Source organism: Harmonia axyridis, chromosome 5 (genome assembly GCF_914767665.1).
Source record: "Harmonia axyridis chromosome 5, icHarAxyr1.1, whole genome shotgun sequence".
Classification (NCBI taxonomy): domain Eukaryota; kingdom Metazoa; phylum Arthropoda; class Insecta; order Coleoptera; family Coccinellidae; genus Harmonia; species Harmonia axyridis.
In genome coordinates, this window is record NC_059505.1 from 1,033,005 (window position 1) to 1,058,208 (window position 25,204).

The window sequence follows — 25,204 nt, forward strand, 5'->3', positions numbered from 1 at the left end:
ATTAATGCTGTTCCGAAAGTTTCACGCTACAGAGTTCATTTCAAGATTGGACGGCGCTGAATATGGCCAAAAAAGTTTTTTCAACGTGACGTTTTTCTCGGAAAGTTTACCATATTTCAGTCGCTCCTTTTTCGAAACTTAATGCCCGAACGTCATCTTCAAATATTTCCGTCTCAGATTAGTTAATAAGTTAGTTAGATGAAAACAAGACAAAAAGTGTCAGAATTTCGGACATCCATATTTACGGTACATCTATTTAAAACTTGCCCAAAAATTAATTCGAAACAGCGGCATTCAAAATCCAAATATACTCTAAATATTTTGAAAGTGGAAAATGTATTTGAGAATAGCAAATTTCATTCCAGAAGTTGGAAATTGTAATTGTAATTCAGAAGATAGAATTGGAAGTTGTTATTCAGAATAGGGAATTTGAACTTCGGAAAAAGAACTCCGCATTCAGAAATGGTAATTTTCATTTGAGAATAGCAATATGTCTTCAGAGAAGAAGAAATGAATTTCAGAAAATATAGATTGGAAGTGCGATTTGATAAATTAGAATTCGGAAATAGGAAATTGAAATTCATAATTTCAACTTCCTAATCTTAATTTCAAATCAGTTTTTCTGAAATCAAATGAAGTATTCTCAAACCTGATTCTTTTTTTCTGGATTATATTTTCCTTTTGTGAAATTTTTTCCTTACGGGAATTATCATATTTACAAACCAACTAACATAATGAAATTTGAGGACAGATTCGTCATCTGTGAGTCGAGCCCATAGAGTAATAAACATAGATAGAGGAAGTATACGCAATTTTTACATGTCCCCAACATGGTAAGATTACGTTGTCGGATTGTGATGTTTTCAAAGCCACAATTTTACTATATCGTTATAAATGTATAATATATGAAATAAATTTATTTGAGCGATTTCCGAAATTTTTCCTAATTGTCGAATTTATAATGTGCAGAATATTTATTATTTTCTGTATCCACCTGCTGAAATCCAAGGTTTGGCAACTTTTGCTCTCCTAGTGTCATCGGTTGTTTCACGTCGTTTGGCGCGATTGAAGTTTGTTTTCTGAATTTCTGATATATTTAGGTATTTATTTCAATATATTTTGAGTTGATATGAAACGTTGATTCACTATGGGACATAAGGAGTGCGTTCTTTGTGGAGAAACTCGCGAATTGAGTGAAATATCGTACCACTGATATGTTTTCATTTCCGCGCGCTTCATGTCAAATTTAAAAGTTCATGTTGGGGACGAAATTTGCTTACTGAAAATGACATATGCTCCCACTATCTATGTTCATTACTCGTTTCGAGACCAATCTCGGATCAAATTTTAACGATGGAGCAATCTGTGCAGGAAACGATCGCTCAAAAATGATAGATGCAGTTCCAATTCTCTTTCTCATCACGTTCATTCCTCGCCTTGAGTCTCTGAAACAAAGGGTCCATTTCATCTCAAGTGGCGATTTGTCGCTTTCATTCACCTTATTCCCCTAGACTTATTAGAGCAAGTCAAGGGTCCGCAATGACTTCAATTTCTTTTCCTTTCAACCGGAGACCACATAAATAATATACAGTGTCCTGCAGCAGTGGCGCGGTGCACAATATCTCTAGTAGGGTGAAGAGATAGGAATATTATTATTTTACCTTTTGAAATTACCTTATTGCTTTAGTAAAGGGTGTTTTTTTTCGAGATATATAACTTAAAGTTGGCATTACTGTTCAAGATGGCTACCGATTTAACAGCTGTCAAGTGATTTATTCTCAGTTTGGTTTGGCAATTCATCATGAATAGACTCACGCCTGAACAACGCTTGCAAATAGTGCAATTTTATTTCGAAAATAATGATTCTGTGCGGAATACGTATCGCGCACTACGTCCATTTTATTTTGTTCAGCGATGAAGTGCACTTCTGGTTGAATGGCTACGTCAGCAAACAAAACTGCCGCATTTGGAGTGAAGCTAATCCTCAAGTGTATGTCGAAACACCGTTACATCCAGAAAAACTGACTGTTTGGTGCGCCTTATGGGCTGGTGGAATCATTGGTCCGTACTTCTTCAAAAACAATGATGGCCAGAACGTTACAGTCAATGGTGATCGGTATAGAGCCATGATTACTAACTTTTTCATTCCTGAATTGAACAACCATGATGTCCAGGAGCTGTGGTTCCAACAAGACGGCGCAACATGCTACACAGCTCGTGCCACAATCGATTTATTGACACGTTTGGTGACCGCCTAATTTCACGTTTTGGACCTGTGAATTGGCCTCCAAGATCTTGTGATTTAACACCGCTAGATTACTTTCTGTGGAGCTTTGTAAAGCCATTGGTCTATGCGGATAAGCCACAAACCCTTGACCATTTGGAAGACAACATTCGCCGTGTTATTGCCGATATACGGCCACAAATGTTGGAAAAAGTCATCGAAAATTCGACGTCCAGATTGGACTACATCCGAGCCATCCGTGGCGGTCATATGCCAGAAATCATATTTAAAATGTAATGCCACAAGATTATCTTGCGGATAAATAAAATTCATGTCAATCGAATAATCCATCGTTGTTTTATTGCAATTTAAAGTTCTATAGCACTAAAAAAAACACCCTTTCTTACCCAACTGAAGATATTGAGCACCGCGCCACTGTTCCTAACCCTGTATACTGCGAAGTAATATTACATTTACGTTTACGTTAGGAAGAGAGAGAGCTCCGAAGCGGCCAACTGCACATGATAAATTATTGTAACATGGCGGTTCGCCATCGAGTGCTCATGAAAATTGATGTCGTTTTTCTCAAGCAACTGTGTCCGCGTAGAAAATATGGTCTCGGTAAGATGATACTGGTAACTCATATAAAAGAAAAATGAGAAATGTGGCCTTTAAACTTTGTTAGGGTAAAACCACGTCGACGTCTAACGAACTTGAACCGGAAAAACTGGTGTCAGATAGTAGGATGAATTGGGGGAAGTATAAGGTAGACTGCGTCGAGAATTTAAGCTAGATGTGAAACTGAGATACTGACAGTGGCGGATCATAGCATATGGCATAACAAGCAGTTTTAAAGAATGAGTTAATAGTGCTTGAAAATTTTGGGCTAGGAGATTGATTCAAATTTAGTGAAATCAACTTTGATCAGCGCATGAGCTGAGTTAAAAGGCCAATTTAAAATTCCCCGGTCTACCGTAGTAAAACACATTTTTTTGACAAAATTCGATTTTATTTTTCAACATAGTTACCTTCGAGGGCGATACAGCGATAATAGCGATCTTCCAACTTTTCGATACCATTTTTGTACTACGATTTGTCTTTAGCTTCACAATAGGCCTCAGTTCCGGCGATTACTTCTTCATTGGCGCTAAATTTCTTTCCAGCGAACATTCTTTTGAGATCTGAGAACAGGAAAAAGTCGCTGAGGTCCAGATCTGGCAAATACGGTGGATGCAGAAGCAATTCGAAGCCCAATTCAAGCAAATTTTGCCATTGTTTTCATTGATTTGTGATATGGCGCATTGTCTTGATGAAGCAGCACCTTTTTTTCTTCAAATGGGGATGTTTTTCAATGCTTTCATCCTTTAAACGATCCAATAACTCAATGTAATAATTGTAGTTGATGGTCTGGTCCTTTTGAAGGTAATCAATGAATATTATACCTTGCGCATCCCAGAATACTGATGCCATAACCTTGCCAGCTGACTGTTGTGTTTTTCCTCGCTTTGGATTGGGTTCATCGCGTGCAGTCCACTCAGCTGACTGTCGATTGTACCCCGAAATGAAATAATGAAGCTATTTTTCATCCATTGTCACATATCGACGCAAAAATTCGGGTTTATTGCACTTAAGCAGCTTCAAACACTGCTCAGAATCATCAACACGTTGTTGCTTTCGATCGATTGTGAGCTCGCGCAGCACCCATTTTGCACACAGCTTTTTCATGAATGATATAATGCACACGTTCAGATGATATCTTCATAATGTATGTGAAGTGAAGTTTTGTGAACTTTTTTGATTTTTTGTCGGTGATAGCCTCTTTAGGGCGTCCACTGCGTTCGCCGCATTCAGTGCTCATTTCACCACGTTTAAACTTAGCATACCAATCAATGATGGTTGATTTTCCTGGAGCAGACTCCGGAAACTTTGCATCAAGCCAAGATTCTGCTTCAACTGTATTTTTCCCTTTAAAAAACAATATTTCACCCAAAATTGTTTTTTTCGGCAAGCGTCCGGGAAGTGCTCACTTCCCGGACGCTTCTTCTCTGAGAAAGTAGCATTTCCCGGCCTAGTCCGGAAAGTATGTACTTCCCGGACTAGGCCGGAAAAGAATCATAGAATCCATAGCAACCAAGATAACGGCTGACAGTTCATATGAAATTAGTTGTCAAAAATTTGCATGTGTTTTGATCGCAATCGCAATAAAATATGGAAAGCAGCAGCGATAGTGTTATTCTACACTGTTGCCGAAAAAATATTGTACGCAACACGCCCGAAAATGGTTTTTTTGGACTCACAGACTTCTAGGACTCGCCTACGCTCATTCTGGAATTTTGTCTATTCGTCCAAAAAAAACCTATTTTCCGGACTTGTTACGTAATAGTAATTTACGTAACAAGTCCGGAAAATAGGGTTTTTTTGGACGAATATTCAAAATTCCAGGACGAGCGTAAGCGCTTACGCTCGTCCTGGAAGTCTGTGAGTCCAAAAAAACCATTTTCGGGCGTGTTGCGTACAATATTTTTTCGGCAACCATGTAGAATAATACTATCGCTGCTGCTTTCCATATTTTATTGCGATTGCGATCAAAAAACATGAACATTTTTGACAACTAATTTCATATGAACTGCCAGCCGTTATCTCGGTTGCTATGGATTCTATGATTCTTTTCCGGCCTAGTCCGGGAAGTACGTACTTTCCGGACTAGGCCGGGAAATGCTACTTTCTCAGAGAAAAACCGTCCGGGAAGTGCTCACTTCCCGGACGGTTGCCGAAAAATTACTATTTCCGTCTTCTTTCAAATAACAAAATTAGCTACAATCACAATGCAATACCTCATGAACTAATGGTCGGACTGGTGTCAAATTTTGACACGTATCGTTCGAAGGTTGGTAATAATAATATTTAATACATGGACTTTTCAATAGACTTAATAGTGAATAGTCTCCATTTTTTTGCTGAGGCATATCATCATTTGTTTTTAAAATGATTCGCATTTCATGTTTTGTACAGGGTCCGACAAGCAAAAGGATAAGATTACTCAAATTATTTAATACCTATTTATATTATCGGTTAGTGAAATGCCAAACCAAAGAAATCATCAAAATAATCGAAAGCATTAATTTTGACAAAATAGAATGGAGACCATGTGAACAAACAGAAACATAGTCTGAATTCTCTTATGTTCGAAATATTTTCAGCTACAAAAGTTCCATCAATATCTATCGCTCATATGATCTGCTCAGATGCCTGCAAACTTTTTTCAAATCGAACTGCAACTCCTTTCAATTTTACTGAAATAATTAAAAAAGTTTGCTGACATCTGAGCAGATCATAATATGACCGATAAATAATATTCATGAGACTTTTTCACCTGAAGATATGAAGTCATTAATAAATGTGCGAATCTAAAAATATCATAACGAAACCAGGACTGAAAAGCTCTTTGACCTTCCTACACCCTGCACCTCTTTCCCCGAAATAAAATACTTGATAACTCTCTGCACAAATTGAAAATAATCACGAAGGTAATAACCTGAACCTGAAGTTACTCGAGACCAATTGCAGAACGGAAAGTGCGAGGTTAATTTCTTAGAAAAATTACATTACAACACGATAAGAATTTATCAAAACCGCTTGAAAAGGCATCTCACGCTCTTTTGTGGTATTGTTCTCGTGGAAAAAAGGCTCGTGATTGAAATAGCTGTTGTTATCCCACATGTCTGAATAATTAGAACAATTTCCGGTTGGCTGTTTCATGTCAAATCTTGATTTTTGTTGAATGAACGTGAATTAATGCGTAGATGATAACTGAATCAAGAATTTCTCGATAAACTCGAACAGTGTGAACCTTAATACCAATTATTGAGAGCCAATATTCTGAATATTCTAACAATTTTTCAATCAACTTTTTATTTCACTATAACAAATGCTTCAATAGGGTTAGAAAGGAAAGAAACCACTGAAAAAATCGATATAACGGGTGTTTTTTTTCAAAGTATATAACTTTAAGTTGGCATTACTGTTCAAAATGGCGACCGATTTAACAGATGTCAAGTGATTTATCCTCAGTTGGGTTTGGCAATTCATCATGGATAGACTCACGCCTGAACAACGCTTGCAAATAGTGCAATTTTTTCGAAAATAATAGTTCTGTGCGGATACGTATCGCACACTTCGTCCATTTTATTTTGTTTAGCGATGAAGCGCACTTCTGGTTGAATGGCTACGTCAACAAACAAAACTGCCGCATTTGGAGTGGAGCTAATCCTCAAGTGTATGTCGAAACACTGTTACATCCAGAAAAACTGACTGTTTGGTGCGCTTTATGGGCTGGTGGAATCATTGGTCCGTACTTCTTCAAAAACGATGATGGCCAGAACGTTACAGTCAATGGTGATCGGTATAGAGCCATGATTACTAACTTTTTCATTCCTGAATTGAGCAACCATGATGTCCAGGAGCTGTGGTTCCAACAAGACGGCGCAACATGTCACACAGCTCGTGCCACAATCGATTTATTGAAAGACACGTTTGGTGACTGCCTAATTTCACGTTTTGGACCTGTGAATTGGCGTCCAAGATCTTGTGATTTAACACCGCTAGACTACTTTCTGTGGGGCTATGTAAAGTCATTGGTCTATGCGGATAAGCCACAAACCCTTGACCATTTGGAAGACAACATTCGCCGTGTTATAGCCGATATACGGCCACAAATGTTGGAAAAAGTCATCGAAAATTGGACGTTCAGATTGGACTACATCCGAGCCAACCGTGGCGGTTATATGCCAGAAATCGTATTTTAAATGTAAAGCCACAAGATTATCTTGCGGATAAATAAAATTCATGTGAATCGAATAATCCGTCGTTGTTTTATTGCAATTTAAAGTTCTATAGCTTTGAAAAAAACACCCTTTACTTGCATTAAACATAATCAATTCATAGAAAAATTGATATTTCATTGCTAACTTAACTACGCTGAAGAGTCTCATATGGTACTTCATTATATGTGGCCGCAAACATGAGTTCACCAAAGTGCTGAAGAGTATAATATGACCATAAGGAGTTATCAATAATTTGGCAGTATATAATCCTAAAGGGATCCTGTGAAAAAAATTCACAAGACGTAGCCTATAATTAATGGCGTGGGTTGTCAAAAGAATGTTAATTCTGATTGATCATGTATTTATGGTAAAATGTTGAAGGTGTAGTGTGGGTTTGAAGATGAAAGCAGTAAAGCAAAGCAAAAAAATTCCCCCTAGTCGATAAGATCTGTGAACACGATAAACAAGGTTGACAGTTCGTTTCTGAAAATGACAGAACACGGTTTTGTAAGACTCCTGAAGACGGTTCATTACAATTCGATTGCTGAAACGGTAGAAAACAAACGAATTTAAAGGCTAACACTTCACTTCGAATTAATTCATCACTTTTAAGAGTGATACATGAACTTAAATGCTCCTCTAACCTTTCAATACCTTTTCTATAGGAATATTCGTCTTTGCTTTCGAACTGGGCTTCAACTTTGGCAACTTGTTTGTTTTCAAAACATCAACGAATAAAAGCGTCATTTGACCCAACGATTTTGTTGCAGTATAATATACGGGGTTACTACTTTGAGATCGGACATCCCAATCAATCTCTTAAAACCGAAACAAGCAGAAATTTTTCTCCGTTCAAATATTTTCTCATATTTCATTGCTACAAATATAATATAAAACCACGTTTCGTTTGATAAATGAAAAAATGGCCTCTAATACTTTCCCCAACTCCTGTCAAATGAAATACGCGTAGATCGGTAAACTCGGAAAAATAAGCATTTTCTCCATTTATATTTATGAGTTGTCTCAATAAACACTTGAACGAAACGCATTGTTATAATCTACGGAAAAAAAATTCCTTTTCCAATTCCGTTCCAAGAAGTCATCAGTCCTGGGAAATATACATTTTAAGCCTTACCTCATTTTCTCTTTCCTTCTGTTTCAGATTACTCAGAATTCCAATTGAGTTCATTGGTACCGGGGTTTTCACCATAATTTGACCCCCCCTTTAAATTTGTTATTAAAAGAGGTACAAAAAAATGTTTTCTACAAAAGTTTCACGAAATCGACTAGTCTTTTTCAAAATGATTTCACAAAGCGAAATATATATAAAGTGGGCAATATATTGATTGCAACTTCATCTTTTAAAATGGAACACCCTATATATTTTTCTATATTTGACTAGCTCTTTTTCCCCTGACTTCAAATATATAACATATGTTTGGTCTTTCTCTCTTATCCTGAGTACCGCAGAGTTTAAAATTTTAAGAACAACCTAGCATGCTCAGTATTCAGTTTCCAAGTAGGTAGGCTGCGATAACTCAAAATGCCCTTTTTTGAGTTATCTCGTTGGCAACGATATGACATACGTTTCTCACTATAAATTGCAATTCGATGATTTGGATGCAACTCCATATATTCTCTCCATGAAGCTTTCTTATTTCTATTGTTCTTCACATAAAATGAAAATATTTCAAATTTTTCCGTTTCTGTATAGTGAATATTTGATGAATATTTTCATTCAATGACAACCGTATGTTATATATCGTTGCTAACGAGATAAATCAAAAAAGGGCATTTTGAATTATCGCAGCCTACCATTTGAAAACTGACTCAGCTTGCCAGGTGTTTCTTAGGCCAAACATATATGTAATATTTTCGAAATCAGGGGAAAAAGAGCTAGTCAAATATAGAAAAATATTATAGGGTGTTCCATTTGAAAATATGAAGTTGCAATCAATATATTGCCCCCAATCATTTTAAAAAAACACTAGTCGATTTCGTGAAACTTTTTTAGTAAACATTTTTTTTGTACCTTTTTTAGTAACAATGTTAAAAGGGGGGTCAAATTATGGTGAAAAACCCGGTACCTTGACTTTTAGTTCTCGCATTGAGCTTTATTTTATTCAGCACGTCGGACACCACTATTTTCGGCCACGAAATATTCAATTTTGAGGTAATACTTCAATTGATACCCAACTTCAAATGAAAATTATTCGTTTCCCACTCATTGCCAGCTTCCAATTAATTTTTTCCCTGAGGAAAATCAATTTTTAAATTCGTTCGGCGAGCCAAGAACTTGATCGGCGAAATGTTTTGTGCGGAAAATCCAATAGGTACGGCGAATAGAATCAACGTTTGTCATTATCGATTTTCACCCTCGTCTTCTCTCAAGTGGCGAAACATTAAAAAGTAATCATGGATGGCCGATGGGGGCTCTAGTTTTCAATTTGCTTTATCCTACTCAATTGCTGAATGCTTTTTACGTGAGAGTTTTTTCGGAGTAGATGGAATATCATTGGAGACTCAAGAAGTCGCTGATAATTAGATATTGATTTATGGCCTCTTTGCTCCGTTTCTGAATGGACGTTTTGTTTTCCGTCATTTTTTTTTTTTTGGAACTCCATTCATCTTTGGAGCTGTTGCTCGTGGTGGCTTTTGTAGACAGACATGCACTATCTCGAAGGTTTCAATAATAGAGGGTTTCTAATGAGAAGTTTCATTTCAAATAGCTTGCTATCTGTCAAGTGGAAACTACGCCAATACTAAAAAAAGAATGATTGTTGAAAAGTTTCTCCATCCTCAACGTATCACTGTTTGATGCTGTTACCGGGCTGGTGGGCTGATTGGACTTTACTTATTCCAAAATAAGGGTGGTGCAACGGTGAATGAACTATGATTGATATTTTATTATGGTCGTAATCAGAAAATATCGCTGTGGACGATGTTTATTTTCGAAAAGACGACGATACGTTTCGCACAAGCTACAAAACAATCGCAATTGTAAGAAAAATTTTCTGGTTGTGTTATTTCTCGGGGAGGTTATAAGAATTGGCCATCAAGATCTTGTGATTTAACACCTTTTGACTTTTTATTCTATTTGTTTCATTAATCATTTCTTCATTTTCTGCGAATTAAATTCATCGTTACAACACTATATATGAATCTCTATTGCAATTTCATTTCAGGTTTGGATATTTGGAAATGTCTGGTGCAAGATTTGGCTGGCATTAGACGTTTGGATGTGCACTGCTAGCATCTTGAATCTCTGTGCGATTTCTCTGGACAGATATGTAGCTGTTACAAGACCTATCACTTATCCCAGTATCATGTCCAGAAAAAGGGCAAAATGGTTAATAGCTGGATTGTGGATTTTGAGCTTTGTTATCTGCTTTCCACCCTTAATAGGATGGAGGGACAAGGTAAATATTTGCACAATTTTGTAGGATAGTCATCAAAATGAAAAAAAAAAAACAAATTCTCTATACAGGGTGTTCAACCACTGACGTGACGCTCTATTAGGGTTAAGTGCTGAAATATTCAATTTTTTTAGTATCATTAAGCTACATTCAAACTACATTCTCGAATTGTTCAGGGTGTTCGGAAAAACCTGAAGACTACAAAATGAATAAATTATCCCAAATGAATATTTGTTTTGTTAATACTAGAAGAATGGAGGTAAGTACTGACTTTTTGATAATCATTGAGAGCTCTACTGGGTGTTCAGATGAGATGATTCATTGATGATTCAATCAAATCTTGTGTTTTATTTTTCTTATTTGGAAACAAATTTCATTTTCCTCGAAAAATTATTTTTCGAATGAAAAATAAAATACAGGGTGTGCTATTTGGAATAAGCTCGATATCCACGTTTGATTGAGTCATCGATTAATCGAGTCATTCTGAACACCCAGAAGAGTTCTCAAGGAGTTCCAAAAATTCAGTACTCACCTACGATCTTCTTGCATTCACTTTCAATATATCATTCAAATTGATTTATTCATTCTGAGTATATTAGAATTTTAGAAAAATTCTTCAATTCATGAAAAAACGAAATATCCAAAAACGTTTTGAGCATATGAAACTTGGAACAATCTTGAGTTCTTTTATGTTATATCTGAGTATCGAATAAAAAACAGGTAGTTCCATTTGAAACAATATATCTTCGTTCATTGACACTTTTTTGATACACCCTATGTATTTCCAATCAAATGGAGCTTTATGATACTGCATAGAAAAAAATTTGAAAATTTTAGCGTTCAACCGTAAAATAATGTCTCGTTAATGTTGGAACACCCTGTGTACAGGGTGGGCAAATTTCGATGTTTTAGCACTACAACTTTTGAACCAGAGGAGATAGACAAAATCTGATACCCACTTCTCGATCTCTTTTTCTGAGAAACTAACAAGGGTAGTATTCATTTTTTACCACCTTCTTTTGTTTTCGAGTTATAAGCGAAAATTGGAAAAATGGCGATATCGAAAAACATTTATATCTCCGCTAATACTGATGATAGAGCTCTGAAATTAAAACATTATACAGGCACTTTTTTACGTAGAATCCAGTGGCGTGCTCGTATTTTCAAAAGGGTTTTTAATTACGAAGCTATGACCCAAAGTTATGTTTTTTCAAATGGGAACACTAGATTTGTGTGCCATTTTCTGAAAGCTTAATTTTTCCTGATTTCAAAAATATATAACATCGTATGATTCGTATCAATATAAATAATAGAAAATGGCCAAAACCTCTTTTCACCTAAGAGTCTCAATATTTCTATGGTTTCAACTGTTGATGAGCCTTTCTATAACAAGAGCAGTGTCCTTCCGTCAATCTGATTATATCTATGCTTTTCACTTATTCCTACAAAATTCGAATCTAGATAATGTTTTATACATTTTTTATCTAAAAATTGATTTGGAAATAACGGAGAAACCACAAGATCGAATTTTTCAATCGAAAGAGTTGTATTGAGATGCATGTATCAGGAGATTATTAACATAGGTCTCCAGAATCAATACGCACAAGTACCCATCCATTTTAAACAGCATATGAAACAATGCATATATGATTGAACTCAACATTTTATTACGAAGGGACAAACAAGAAATAATATTCAACCTAATAATGACAACAATTGCACAATGGACAGTCGACACCTCTTCTCGATATTTCAATAGATGAATATTTGAAACTGTGTTCAAGCTACCTAGGAAACTTTTTCCAAGTTCGTTTATCTTATCGAAACTATTTGTATAAAATAAATATAGATTCGAATTTTGTAGAAATAAGTGAAAAGCATAGAAATAATCAGATTGACGGAAGGACACTGCTCTTGTTATAGAAAGGCTCATCAACAGTTGAAACCATAGAAATATTGAGACTCTTAGGTGAAAAGAGGTTTTTGGCCATTTTCTATTATTTATATTGATACGAATCATACGATGTTATATATTTTTGAAATCAGGAAAAATTAAGCTTTCAGAAAATGGCACAAAAATCTAGTGTTCCCATTTGAAAAAACATAACTTTGGGTCATAGCTTCGTAATTAAAAACCCTTTTGAAAATACGAGCACGCCACTGGATTCTACGTAAAAAAGTGCCTGTATAATGTTTTAATTTCAGAGCTCTATCATCAGTATTAGCGGAGATATAAATGTTTTTCGATATCGCCATTTTTCCAATTTTCGCTTATAACTCGAAAACAAAAGAAGGTGGCCAAAAATGAATACTACCCTTGTTAGTTTCTCAGAAAAAGAGATCGAGAAGTGGGTATCAGATTTTGTCTATCTCCTCTGGTTCAAAAGTTGTAGTGCTAAAACATCGAAATTTGCCCACCCTGTACAGTGCATCCCATTTTGGGTGAGACAGCCAGGTTTCTCGCTTGTTATTTAAGATAGAACCTTGCGGTTTTCACGTTCCTCTCCTACTTTTTCGTGAAACTCAAGTTGGTCTAATCAGATTCTGCATAACTGTTTCCGTTCAAAAGATACAGGATGATTTTGGAAATTGATACTTTTCGGACCCCTCCCTTATCTCCGAAGTTATTAGAAATAATGCTGATGTAAAAACTACGTCTCAATCAGAATTCTGCGTAGAATCCAGTGGCGTACTCAATTTTTTTTTTCGGGGTATGGTTTTGAATATTCAACACAACCCTATATTTTTTTTAATGGAACACCCTATATATCATTACTTCGTTGAATTCGTTATTTTTTCCCTTCAAAATGATGTATGATACTATGTAGGTAGGATGTTCAAAAATGTTAAAAAAACACTAAAACATCAAATAATGATGATTTTTTGTAAATGGGCCATGTTTCAATAAGAGAATCATTACTTTCGATTTTAAAAAGTAGTAGGTCATTGATGATACAAACATCCTTGTTGTTATTATGGCTACTATGCATTTGGGAGCATTGTTTCATCAAGTAGGCATTGGAGGGAAAAAAACCAATCTGATCTAGCTGTCATCGCTATAAATTATTGTCATTATTATTGATTCTTCTTTTATATGGGAAATCCATTGCCCATTTACAAAAAATCATCATTATTTGATGTTTCAGTTTTTTTTTTAATATTTCTGAACATCCTACCTACATACTATTATACATCATTTTGAAGGGAAAAAAATTACGAATTCAACGAAGTAATGATATACATGGTGTTCCATTAAAAAAAATATAGGTTTGTGTTGAATCTTCAAAACCATACCCCGAAAAAAAATATTGAGTATGCCACTGGATTCTACGCAGAATTCTGATTCAGACGTAGTTTTTACCTCAGCATTATTTCTAATAACTTCGGAGATAAAGGAGGTGTCCGAAAAGTATCAATTTCCAAAATCACCCTGTATCTCTTGAACGGAAACAGTTATGCAAAATCTGATTAGACCAACTTGATTTTCACGAAAAAGTAGGACAGGAACGTGAAAACCGCAAGGCTCTATCTTAAATAACAAGCGAGAAACCTGACTGTCTCACCCAAAATGGGATGCACTGTACTGTTCCAATCACTCAAATATATTCTTGAAATGTTAAGACCCAAGAGTATATTGTAATCATATGTTTGATTAAGACCACCCGTAGTTATGTTAATGATGTGGTTTTTCATGCATACTCAAAATGAACTCCTAGTGGATAATAGGATAATACTCATTGGCTATTTTACAGCATTGTTGAAAGCAAACTATCATATGACGCACCTGATGTTTCAATTTCAAATACTCCTATTATATTGAAAGCAACTATTCGCCTACTCTCGTGTAAAAGAATAACCTTCTCTTCTGTTGGAAACAATGGAATCAAATTACTCGAAAACTATATAGGTAACTGAGCAGGATATCATTCAGTTTCATTTACCCGGAAATCTGGGAGATAAATTCAACAAGAACAACTAAAACATACATTATGATTCACCGTAATGGCCTCTTAGACGTTCATAGAAAACCAGTCATTATTTTGTGCTGAAAATTTACATAGTGGGGTTTGAGACAATGATATTTCTCTCTGAAGTACTTTAGGTCTCTACAACTACCGGAAAGAGACTACTATTTTCTTATTTATAAATGGCACACCCAGTATATTATTGCATCATTAGATAGCTTATTTGATGACAATTTCAGCAATATGCCATAACTTACGTAAAATCTCAACGGTTTGTGAGTTAATGGGATTCTTATGAAAAAAAAAGGTGGTGACGAGGACTTAATTTTTTTTTTTAATATTTCTGCAGAAAATGTTTTTCCGGAAAAACCTTCCTCGTTTTCGATTCTACCAATACGTTGTTTTATTAGACTGTTTGCAGTTTGGATCAAAAATGTATAGGGTGTTTATAAGAAGATCATGAACTTGGACAACTCAAATCCATCAAAACTCAAGATTTTCAAATTACAATTCTTTTAGTCAATTCTACGTAAAACAATAAAAAGGGGGTTACTCAAACAAACCCTTTGCCTATAACATTAAAATAAGGATAAACTGCAATTTCTAACTGAGTGGAAGTAGTCTATGACTTCGGGAAATACAGAAAGAGAAAAATTCTGTTTTTTGATAACTAAATTGGGCATTTTATACGTAGAATTGACTAAAATAATAGAAAATATAGGTTCTAGTTTGAAAATATTGAGTTTTGATTAATTTGAGTTGTCCAAGTCTTCTCATTAGAACCCTGTACATTTTTGTGCAGACCGCAAAGTCTTATGATATTACGTATTAATTACTAGAATCGAAAATGAAAAAGGTTTTGCCGAAGAAAACTTTTTCTGCATAAATATTCGAAAATTGTGACCTAATTCATCTAATGATGCTTTAATATATTGGATGTGCCATTTGAAATAACCGAAACTTTTAAAGATCTGAAAATATTCCAGGGTGAAAGCTCATTGTATCAAACCCAACAGCACAAAATTATGTTCAATTTTCCATAAACGTCTAATAGGCTATCATCGCGGTGAATCACCCTGTATACACATTGCCCGTTCAGTATTTCACGTACGGTAGAGCGGTGTGACTTTGCCAACGGAGGTGACTTTGTCGAACTGCCTAATATTTCAAGTTTAACTTTGTTTTTGTAAAGTTGGCAACATCTTACAGAAATCACGATTCGGAACCTTTAACCACACTATATACCCACATGTTGCAACCGTCGCAGTCGTCTGGCGTACTTTGAATGGTGTGCTACGGTATGTTATGTGAGCGGGTAATTTTTTAACATGGATATATATGCGAAATACTAGGAGTTGTGCAGAAAATATGGCGAACGGTACATCGAAATATGTATATTTAGCAGCTTACTTTACATTCATTAAACGTCGCGTTAAAACAAATCTGAAAACATTTGGTTGAGAGGATTTCGACATTTCGGGAAGTTTTTCTATTGTGGCCCTTTGGCGGGAGACATTGCCATATACCAAATTTGTTTCACCTGTTTCATTTTGAGGTACAATTATGGGTCGTCGATAAAAAAAGAAGTTGGATGAAAGGAAATAAAGTAATTATACGGAAAAAACACTAATCCGAGCAATTAATGCAGTTCGAAATGAAAACATTTCAATACAGACAGCTTCCGAAGTGTACAACATTCCCGGAAGAACTCTTCGGAATAAAATTAACAAGAGATATATGGGCGAACCCGGAGGCATAAGTGCACTGAAATATACCGCCAGCATTTCATTAAATTGCCAAAAAAAGCATTTTCAAGGCATTGGCAAACTCGCACCGATTTGTGGGTTACTTTGCCAAATATTTAAAAATAAAAAAAAGAAGTGTGCACCTTTTCATCTGATTCTAACCAAAGCAGTCGAAAACTAAAATGTTCAAATTAAACATACTTTGCGCAGGACTCATTTCACAAAAAAACGAAAAAGTTACACCAAGAAAAAAAAAGTGGTGCAAAGTCACACCGCTCTACGGTACGTGATATCAACCAACCTGCAGGAACGGCGATGAACGTCATATTATGAAATTTTCTCCGTTTGAAGAATTAATTTTGCAGGCACCTCCAACTTCTCAAGGAACGAATTAATTAAAACGAAGGAAGTAATCGATTCTAGTTTGAAAACCTTACCGGTCTCACTAATGAAGCATGATTACCAAAGTCGTTGATATCATTCCACGAAATAATTGAGTAATTTGATAAACAAACAGTATTCCGAGGAATTTACATTCTACGAGTTTTATTCGGTTCTCCAAATAAAATTAAGATGTTTTATTAATTGAGGGAGTTGATGAGGAAATATCCTCATTCAAGTCAATGAAAATTTTTAACAATATTTGTGTTTGTATGTAGAGAATTATTTGCTGTACTAAGGACTAAGGAAATATGATGAATTTGTCAAATGGATTCCAAAAACTCCAGATAATAAATTTATTATTTGTCAGTAAAGCTGTTTGAAATTTCCACTCTCCAAAAACATTGATAAACACAATGATTTATTATTTTCTACGATGTCAAAGTCAAGGTATCCAAATTGACATTCTCAATTTTCCAATTACTCTAGCTGAGCCGATTCCAAAAATGTATCACATGTTGATTCCAATTGGTACAGGGTGGACAAAAATACAATAGTCTTGTGTGTGCTCATAAAGTGACGCGTAACATTCAATAATATTATCAAAAATACTTATTGTCTAGCGGCAATTGGTTTGAATGTAACACCCTGTAGTTTGTTACATTTTTAGATTAATAAAAATGTATAAAAACAAGAAATAATTTCTTTCATATTCTATCTGCTAGACCACAAGTACCATAATTGTTTGGAAACAGCTCATTTTTGTTAATCTAAAAATGTAACAAACTACAGGGTGTTACATTCAAACCAATTGCCGCTAGACAATAAGTATTTTTGTACACCTTGTACAAGTATCTTTGAAGAACTGTTGAGAAGGAACTGTTGAGAAGAACTGTTGAGTAGCAAGAATACAATACTTCATGAAATAAACAATTTCCTTAGATGTTCACGTTCATATAGTCTATTTCGAAATGTTAAATCCTATTCTGAACTATTTTTTTACTTCCTTTTGGTAACCAATATACAGGGTGTTCCTAAATTGAACGTACAAACGAAAAGGGGAGATTCCTTAAGTGAGTTTAAAAAAAAAGTTCCTTAAACATGGGGTCGCAAACGTTTCGTTTTCGAGATACAGAGTGTTGAAGTTTGAATTTTTTTCAAGTTTTTTTCTCATAGTATGTTTCTTCAGCAGAACTTTTTTTTGGTGAGCAACTGTTAATTTGAAAAAATATAAAAAGAAGCTTTGTTCTTATACTTAACTTTTCGGTCTTTTGTAGTTTTGTCGTATCTACCAACGATTTCGAGAAAAAAAATTTTGAACGATTCTCTCGAAAGTTAAGTATAAGAACAAAGCTTCTTTTTATATTTTTTCAAATTAACAGTTGCTCACCAAAAAAAAATTCTGCTGAAGAACAGGTGGCAGTGTTCCAGAAAAAATATCACCCTGTAGATCTTCTATCGAAATTGCCATGTCACGTGGTGAGAACTCTCAAATGTAATATCTATGCCAAATTTCAGTTGAATATCTTGTGAAGTGTAGATACTATGAGAAAAAAACTTGAAAAAAATTCAAACTTCAACACTCTGTATCTCGAAAACGAAACGTTTGCGACCCCATGTTTATGGGACTTTTTTTTTAAACTCACTTAAGGAATCTCCCCTTTTCGTTTGTACGTTCAATTTAGGAACACCCTGTATGCTGTGAGTTTCAGGCAAAAGCGTAGGGGGATCACGGATACTAAAGAAATATAGGATGGTTAATATGATGAGATCTCCAGTTGATAGATGCAGAACTAGAAGGGAAAACGTGAGTTTATATAGGCAAGCAAGCGTTGGAGTAGGAAAATGTAAATACAAAATCCAGGAATACTCCATATGAACCCCCATATGTTTGAGTAGGCGATTTTGAATCCATATTGGGTTAGCCCAACCGGAAATAAACTTGCGGGGATCTAGAGATCCATTATGTACGAACCTTTGAAGAACTGTTGAGATGCCATTTTCTATTCGGTGAGTAATAGCCAAATAGCAAACGGCTTAAGCTCCTGCGAGGCATAATATATTCCTAGCTAACCCTCTTTATCGGTCGGGAGGACACATGTCGTCATAACTCAGCCCACAGATTGGGGTGAGGAAGTTGTCGCCAAGGAGGTTCGAGTAAAATATGTCGCGGAACTCCAGATAAACTCACATCTCGGCAAGAAAAATTGCGTTTGGTTCCTGAGAGAATTATTGCGGGGGGAATCTAGTCGACCTGGAGATTCGTACGAGTTTATTCGCAATCTGATACGTTCGTTGACGTCGAGATTTTTATCTCGTGGAAGCAAGTGGCGTCGCACTGATTTGTTGGAGAAAATGACAAAGATCTGTTTTTATTGGTTTTATTACTCCACTACAAGGTGTACAACCTTAACTGTTGGTAACAATTTGATACCGTATTGTTATCATGCAATTTACCCAAAAAAAAACTTATTTCTGTATTTTCCAGTAACAATATACATGCAGTTTTTATGACAACACGCTGTCATGCAAAATTATCGGTAATTTTGATGCACTTGTGCAATTACGATAATATTTCATTTAATTAGTTGTTGGAAGTGAAAACATCGCAGTTGTTGGCTAGACTGTTGAAGAAGATCCAAATTTGTCAATTCCTCGACGTTCCGAACAATTGAGGTTATACACGATAACCACATGGCGATCTCTGCAATATGGGACCCACAGACTAGCAACTTAGTCGCCAACCAAGTTGCCAACTTGTCAAGTTGGCGACTAAATTGCTCGTCTGTGTGCTAGTTGGTGGTTGGTAATCCAATTTGTCAACTTGGTTCGCAACTAAGTTGCTCCTCTGTAGGCCCCATAAGGATTTGGCCTTGAAGCCTTACAAGTTGCAACTGGCGCAACAATTGAACAGTAATAATTCACAATAACGATCTCTCAGAAGGACGGTTATGTTGACCGAAAAAAAACTCAGAGATAGAGCACTGGACTAGTGATTCGGAGGTTGTGGCTTCGAGTCCCGCTCGAGGAGGTACTTTTTATATACCGAATTTTTATATACCGAATTTCTCTTAATGTAACCTTCACATATGAGGATATTGAATCAACTAGATTGGCAAAACCATCGGATGTTATGCCAACCACTTTCGATTTTGAAACGCCCTTTGAAACCGTCCTAGTGCAATAAGTTTCGTAAATCGTTTGGCCAAAAAGTCATCCATATGGTTCACCGATGGATGAAAATCAGAGAGAGGTACTGGCATTGGGATATATGGACCTAAACTGAGGATCTCTAAAGCCCTGAGAAGTGAGCCCTCCATTTCACAAACCGAGAAACTGGCTGTTTATGTATGCGCTCAGGAGTGTCTTAAAATGAACCTCAAGGGGGCGCATATCTACATCACCACGGACAGCCAAGCCACGCTGAGATCCCTGGAATCGTGTTGCCAGGGGTCTCTGCTGACTTGGTGCCGTAACACCATAAAGCAGCTGGCCAGAGGCAATAAAGTGACTCTACTATGGGTACCAGGGCACTGTGGGGTTGAAGGAATGAAAAAGCTGATGAGCTTGTAAAAAGTGCATCAACGTTAACACCTGCTGGATCTGAGCTTTTCTGTCGGCTAGGAAAAGACCAATATAAAGCTGCTGTCCAGCAATGAGAGTTGAATAACAGGATAATCCACTAGACTAACACTCCTGGACTTGATCAGGCAAAGAAACTCGTGACGATTTCATCTACCTAAGCCAAAAAGCTCTTGAAGCTGTCACAAACCAAGCTTCGGGTGATGGTGGGACTGCTGACGGTGCACTGTCGGTACAAACATCATTTGTACCGTATAGGAAAGTCAGCAGACGAGATTTGCAGGCTCTGTGGATCGGAAGCAGAAACAGCCGAACACATGGTATGCAACTGTCCAGAGCTGGCTGGCTTAAGAACCATTCATATGGGTAAGCCGGTCCTGGATACCAGGGAGGGAACGGCCAAGGCCCCTAAGGAGGTTTGTCATTTTTATCAATTACCCAACAACCTTGGTCAAACGTATTCTTAATCAATATAAAAGGAAAGTGCTCACTAACGATGCAGGTTCGAGGAATGATGAACGAACCAGATATTACCGTTTTCCTTATATTCAAGGTCTATCTGAAAACATGAACAGAGCCTTGCAACAAGCTAACTCTTCTGCAAGACTGGCCTTCTATCCACTGAAATGCGTCAGTTCCCTTTTCTCGAAAATCAAAGATAAAACTCCAGATGGTTTGCAATCCGATTTAATATACAAGATCCCTTGTAAAGACTGCAGCAGATGCTACATAGGTATGACCAAACAGTATCTTAAAAATAGAGTCTACCAGCACAGATATGATTGTAGACCCACTAATAAAGACAAAAATGAAAAAACCGCTCTAGCCGCTCATCACTTCAACGAAGACCACAATTTCGATTTCGAGAACGTCACCATCTTAGAAAAAGAAAAAAACTATAAAAAGAGATGTATCGGTGAGATGATTCATATTTCTTTAAACGAGACGGTAAATTTGAGGACTGATGTACAGAATTTGAGCACAATATATCACAACATTTTAGAGAGATACAAACGGATGATTCGTTCTTGACGAATTTCAGGAACATACCCCTTTCTTTGACATTAGATAACCATATGACGCTCGACGTTCTGCATATGACAGATGACACGGAGACTAGTTTTCAGCTGTTTATTGTACTTAATGTGGAAAAATCTTTTGAACACCCTAAAATTATAATAAAAGATTATAGATAGTTTCATCTGTTGACCAGTGGACCTGTATATTGTATATTGTATATTGATTTCTTAAAAAATTGACGACACAGTTTTATGTCCACCTCAGAATATTGTGAGGGATTATTCATATGAATTGGTATGTGTTTTAGATTATGTTTTTTGTAATGCTCTGTTGTATTTTGTTTCTGCGCCTACTAGAGTATACTACTTTCTTTATATTATGGCACTATGTTATGCCCCATGTTTTCAATGTCGTTCTGTTTCCAGCCTTGAAAAAGACCAGAAATAAAGGTCGAAACGTCGGCATCTCATTAAGGATTTTTATTTCCCCTGTCCTCTCTGCCACTACATAGTTGAATATTTTTATCAACGCCATTGACGACCTCCTTGGGTTTCCATGAATGAGTAGAGTAGAGAACAAAAGATCTACATGGTCGCAGTTCCCGGAAGGCTTACCGAACCGAAACGACCCCACTACAAATAATAATAGATATTTCAAAAAACGAAATGTCAAAGCTGTCATGTATTTCCGGTGTGAGCATATTGAAAAACGAAGTTCTTGTTGAAAACCCCTTTATTATATGTTAATTCCAACAACAATACGCACTTTTAGTGATGACGTCACACACCGACATTTCAGTTCTCCTGTCAGTGTTCGGAATCCAAACAAACAAATTGTCATTCAAATTAGTACGTTGTCGTTGAAGAAATTAGCTTATTTTGATAAATAAGATTATTTAAGGTACGATTTTACGATTAATTGATAGACAGAAGTCACGAGATTAATGCCAGTAAGTTCGAACTTGAAGTTCAACTAATAAACACGGCTTTTTACAAAATCTGGGGAATGATACAGGATTCAAACTTACTGATATTAACCTCGTTCCTTCTGTCTATCAATTAATACTGAAATCGTTCCTCAAATACTCTTATTTATGAAGATAAGCCAATTTCTTCAACCACACCGTACTAATTTGAATGACAATTTATTTGTTTGGATTCCGAACACTGACAGGAGAACCCAAAAATGGCTGTGTGTAACGTCACACTAATAGAGCGTATAGCATGTCGTTGAAATGAATTTTCACTTTGTTATATCACTATACCAAAGTACCATCATCTTCTGGAATTCTACATTACATTTCCACGAATTATTCTAGGTCTGCAGATCTAAGGGACACATTCAAATTCAACTTATATAATCGAATTCGACTGGCTTCTTTGTGGGCACTTCCAACTCTACGTCATTAAGTTTGACGTGATTATTTTATGAATTTGACGCAACGTGCGTGGGTGCAGAAGCAGTGGCTTATAAAAGTGGGTTCCGGTTGAAATTGGGATTCTCAATTGGATTTCGCCCACTTGTTCTTTCGGATTGTCTGGATTTCGGGGTAAAGGGACGATTCAATTAATGTGTCTCGGTATGAATCGAAGCCGTTCACGATAAGTAGCCTGTGGAATTTCGGTGGTAGGAAACAATGAACCGGAATTGGATGAAAAATAATTTAGTGGTCTATGGAAACTGACTAAAATCTAGTTCCATTTCAACTTGCTATCGGGAATCATTCAATTTCCAATACAGGGTGTTTCATTGGGAAACGGAAATACTTCACAAGTGCATAGGTGGCACCAAGGCGGTTCTGGAGATACCCCATTTATTGGGTCTTACTGTCTTCGTAGCCGAGAGACAGGGTGTTTTATTAATCTTGCCCGTTTCTTTCGGAGGCTATATCAAACGAACCACCCTGTATATTTTCTTTATATTTGACAAATATGTTACTAATTGAGAGTCTAAACGTATCATGCAATAACCGCCTTGAAATTCTAGGTCCGGGTTAACAAAAAATTATGAATCGTTTGAATCCTCGAAACAACACCCTGTACATCGGAATTTTGAAAATCTGTTTTAATATTCGGAAACACCACTAAAAACTAAACTGAGACGTGTACTTCAGATTTTCGCGCAGACAGTTTTACTGCTCAAATTTTCAACGTAAAAGTGAAGTTTTTAAAAACTTGGATACCTGAAAGTGGTATGAAGTGACTTTTAACAATGAATTATCAAAAATATTGAATCCATAATTATTTCAAGATTACTTTGTAATTCATTTTTATATCGGTTTTCCTTTTTATATCTGTATACTTTTTCAGTTTCTATTTTTTGTGAATTGAGTTGCATTAGGTTGATATCGTATATTTTGAAACAATTATAAACAAAAAAACATAACAACAAAATAATTAGAAAAATAACTACAAAAACGGCTCGAAATGTCCTAAACAACAATGGTTTTCTGTCAAAGTGATGGTTGTCAACCTACTTGATTGAATACGAAATTTTATGATTATTCGCAGGAGTGAAAAGAGCTCTGCTAAAAAAACAATAGACTTTACACACAAAAGATTTCAAAATATGATGTTGTTATTGTACTATCGAAAAAAATTCCTATAATAAACCTCACCCACAAGATTTTTCCAATCACTTCTCTGCAATCGAGTGTTTTATTTACAATTCCCACATGTTCGGTCCGCTCAATCTCAAGACTGGAATTTAATTGTAGTTTCCGACAACCAACCTTTCCGAGAAGTGTGTCTTAAGTTCAAATATTGGCATTTTCCCTGCGGAAAATATGTGAGGAGAGATACAGAGCAAAGTTAGAACGACCTGCATTCTCTTTTTGCGCTGCAGAAAAGCTATTTTCAGCCTGGAGAAAATTTGTAGCCGATTGCATTCCTTTGCGTCATTGGTTTTTCCTTAGCTGGAATCCGTCGGATTTTCCTGCTTGTGCCCAGTCGGTCTCAGAATCCCATTTGATCGCTTTCTGTGTCAAACACGTTCCGAGAAGATTCTGAGTGGGAGGTATCGGGCTAGTTGTTCGATTCTGATGAATAGTTTTTGTGGTTAGATCCTTCTCGATCCGTTTTTGAAAAGTTGATACATGTTTTTCCTTCAAATGTTTTTTCCTCTCTTCTCAAATAATATTAATAGTCCGAGAAAATGAAATTTAATTTACATTTTACTCATTTTTTAGCAATTTTTTTCATTGTAGCTTGATTCCTCTGAAAAATAACTGTTCAAATGTCCTCCTCAGTTAACTAAAGGGTGTTTTTTTTAGAGCTATAGAACTTTGAATTGCAATAAAACAACGATGGATTATTCGATTGACATGAATTTTATTTATCCGAAAGATAATCTTGTGGCATTACATTTTAAATATGATTTCTGGCATATGACCGCCACGGCTGGCTCGGATGTTGTCCAATCTGGACGTCCAATTTTCTATTACTTTTTCCAACATTTGTGGCCGTATATCGGCAATAACACGGCGAATGTTGTCTTCCAAATGGTCAAGGGTTTGTGGCTTATCCGCATAGACCAATGACTTCACATAGCCCCACAGAAAGTAGTCTAGCGGTGTTAAATCACATCATCTTGGAGGCCAATTCACAGTTCCAAAACGTGAAATTAGGCGGTCACCAAACGTGTCTTTCAATAAATCGATTGTGGCACGAGCTGTGTGACATGTTGCGCCGTCTTGTTGGAACCACAGCTCCTGGACATCATGGTTGTTCAATTCAGGAATGAAAAAGTTAGTAATCATGGCTCTATACCGATCACCATTGATTGTAATGTTCTGGCCATCATCGTTTTTGAAGAAGTTCGGACCAATGATTCCACCAGCCCATAAAGCGCACCAAACAGTCAGTTTTTCTGGATGTAACGGTGTTTCGACATACACTTGAGGATTAACTTCACTCTAAATGCGGCAGTTTTGTTTGTTGAAGCGCACTTCAGGTTGAATGACTACGTGGAATCATTGGTCCGTACTTCTCCAAAAACGATGATGGCCAGAACATTACAATCAATGGTGATCGGTATAGAGCCATGATTA

The 25,204-nt window shown here is 36.2% G+C and overlaps 1 protein-coding gene across 1 annotated transcript in view; it reads left to right on the plus strand.

Moving 5' to 3' along the window:
- Positions 1 to 25,204, plus strand: part of LOC123679632 (octopamine receptor Oamb) — a 132,647-nt gene that overhangs the window by 77,013 nt on the left and 30,430 nt on the right. Inside the window, exon 4 of the mRNA XM_045617016.1 lies at positions 10,233 to 10,466. Coding sequence (XP_045472972.1) covers positions 10,233 to 10,466 — 234 coding nt within the window. The remainder of the gene's footprint in view (positions 1 to 10,232; positions 10,467 to 25,204) is intronic.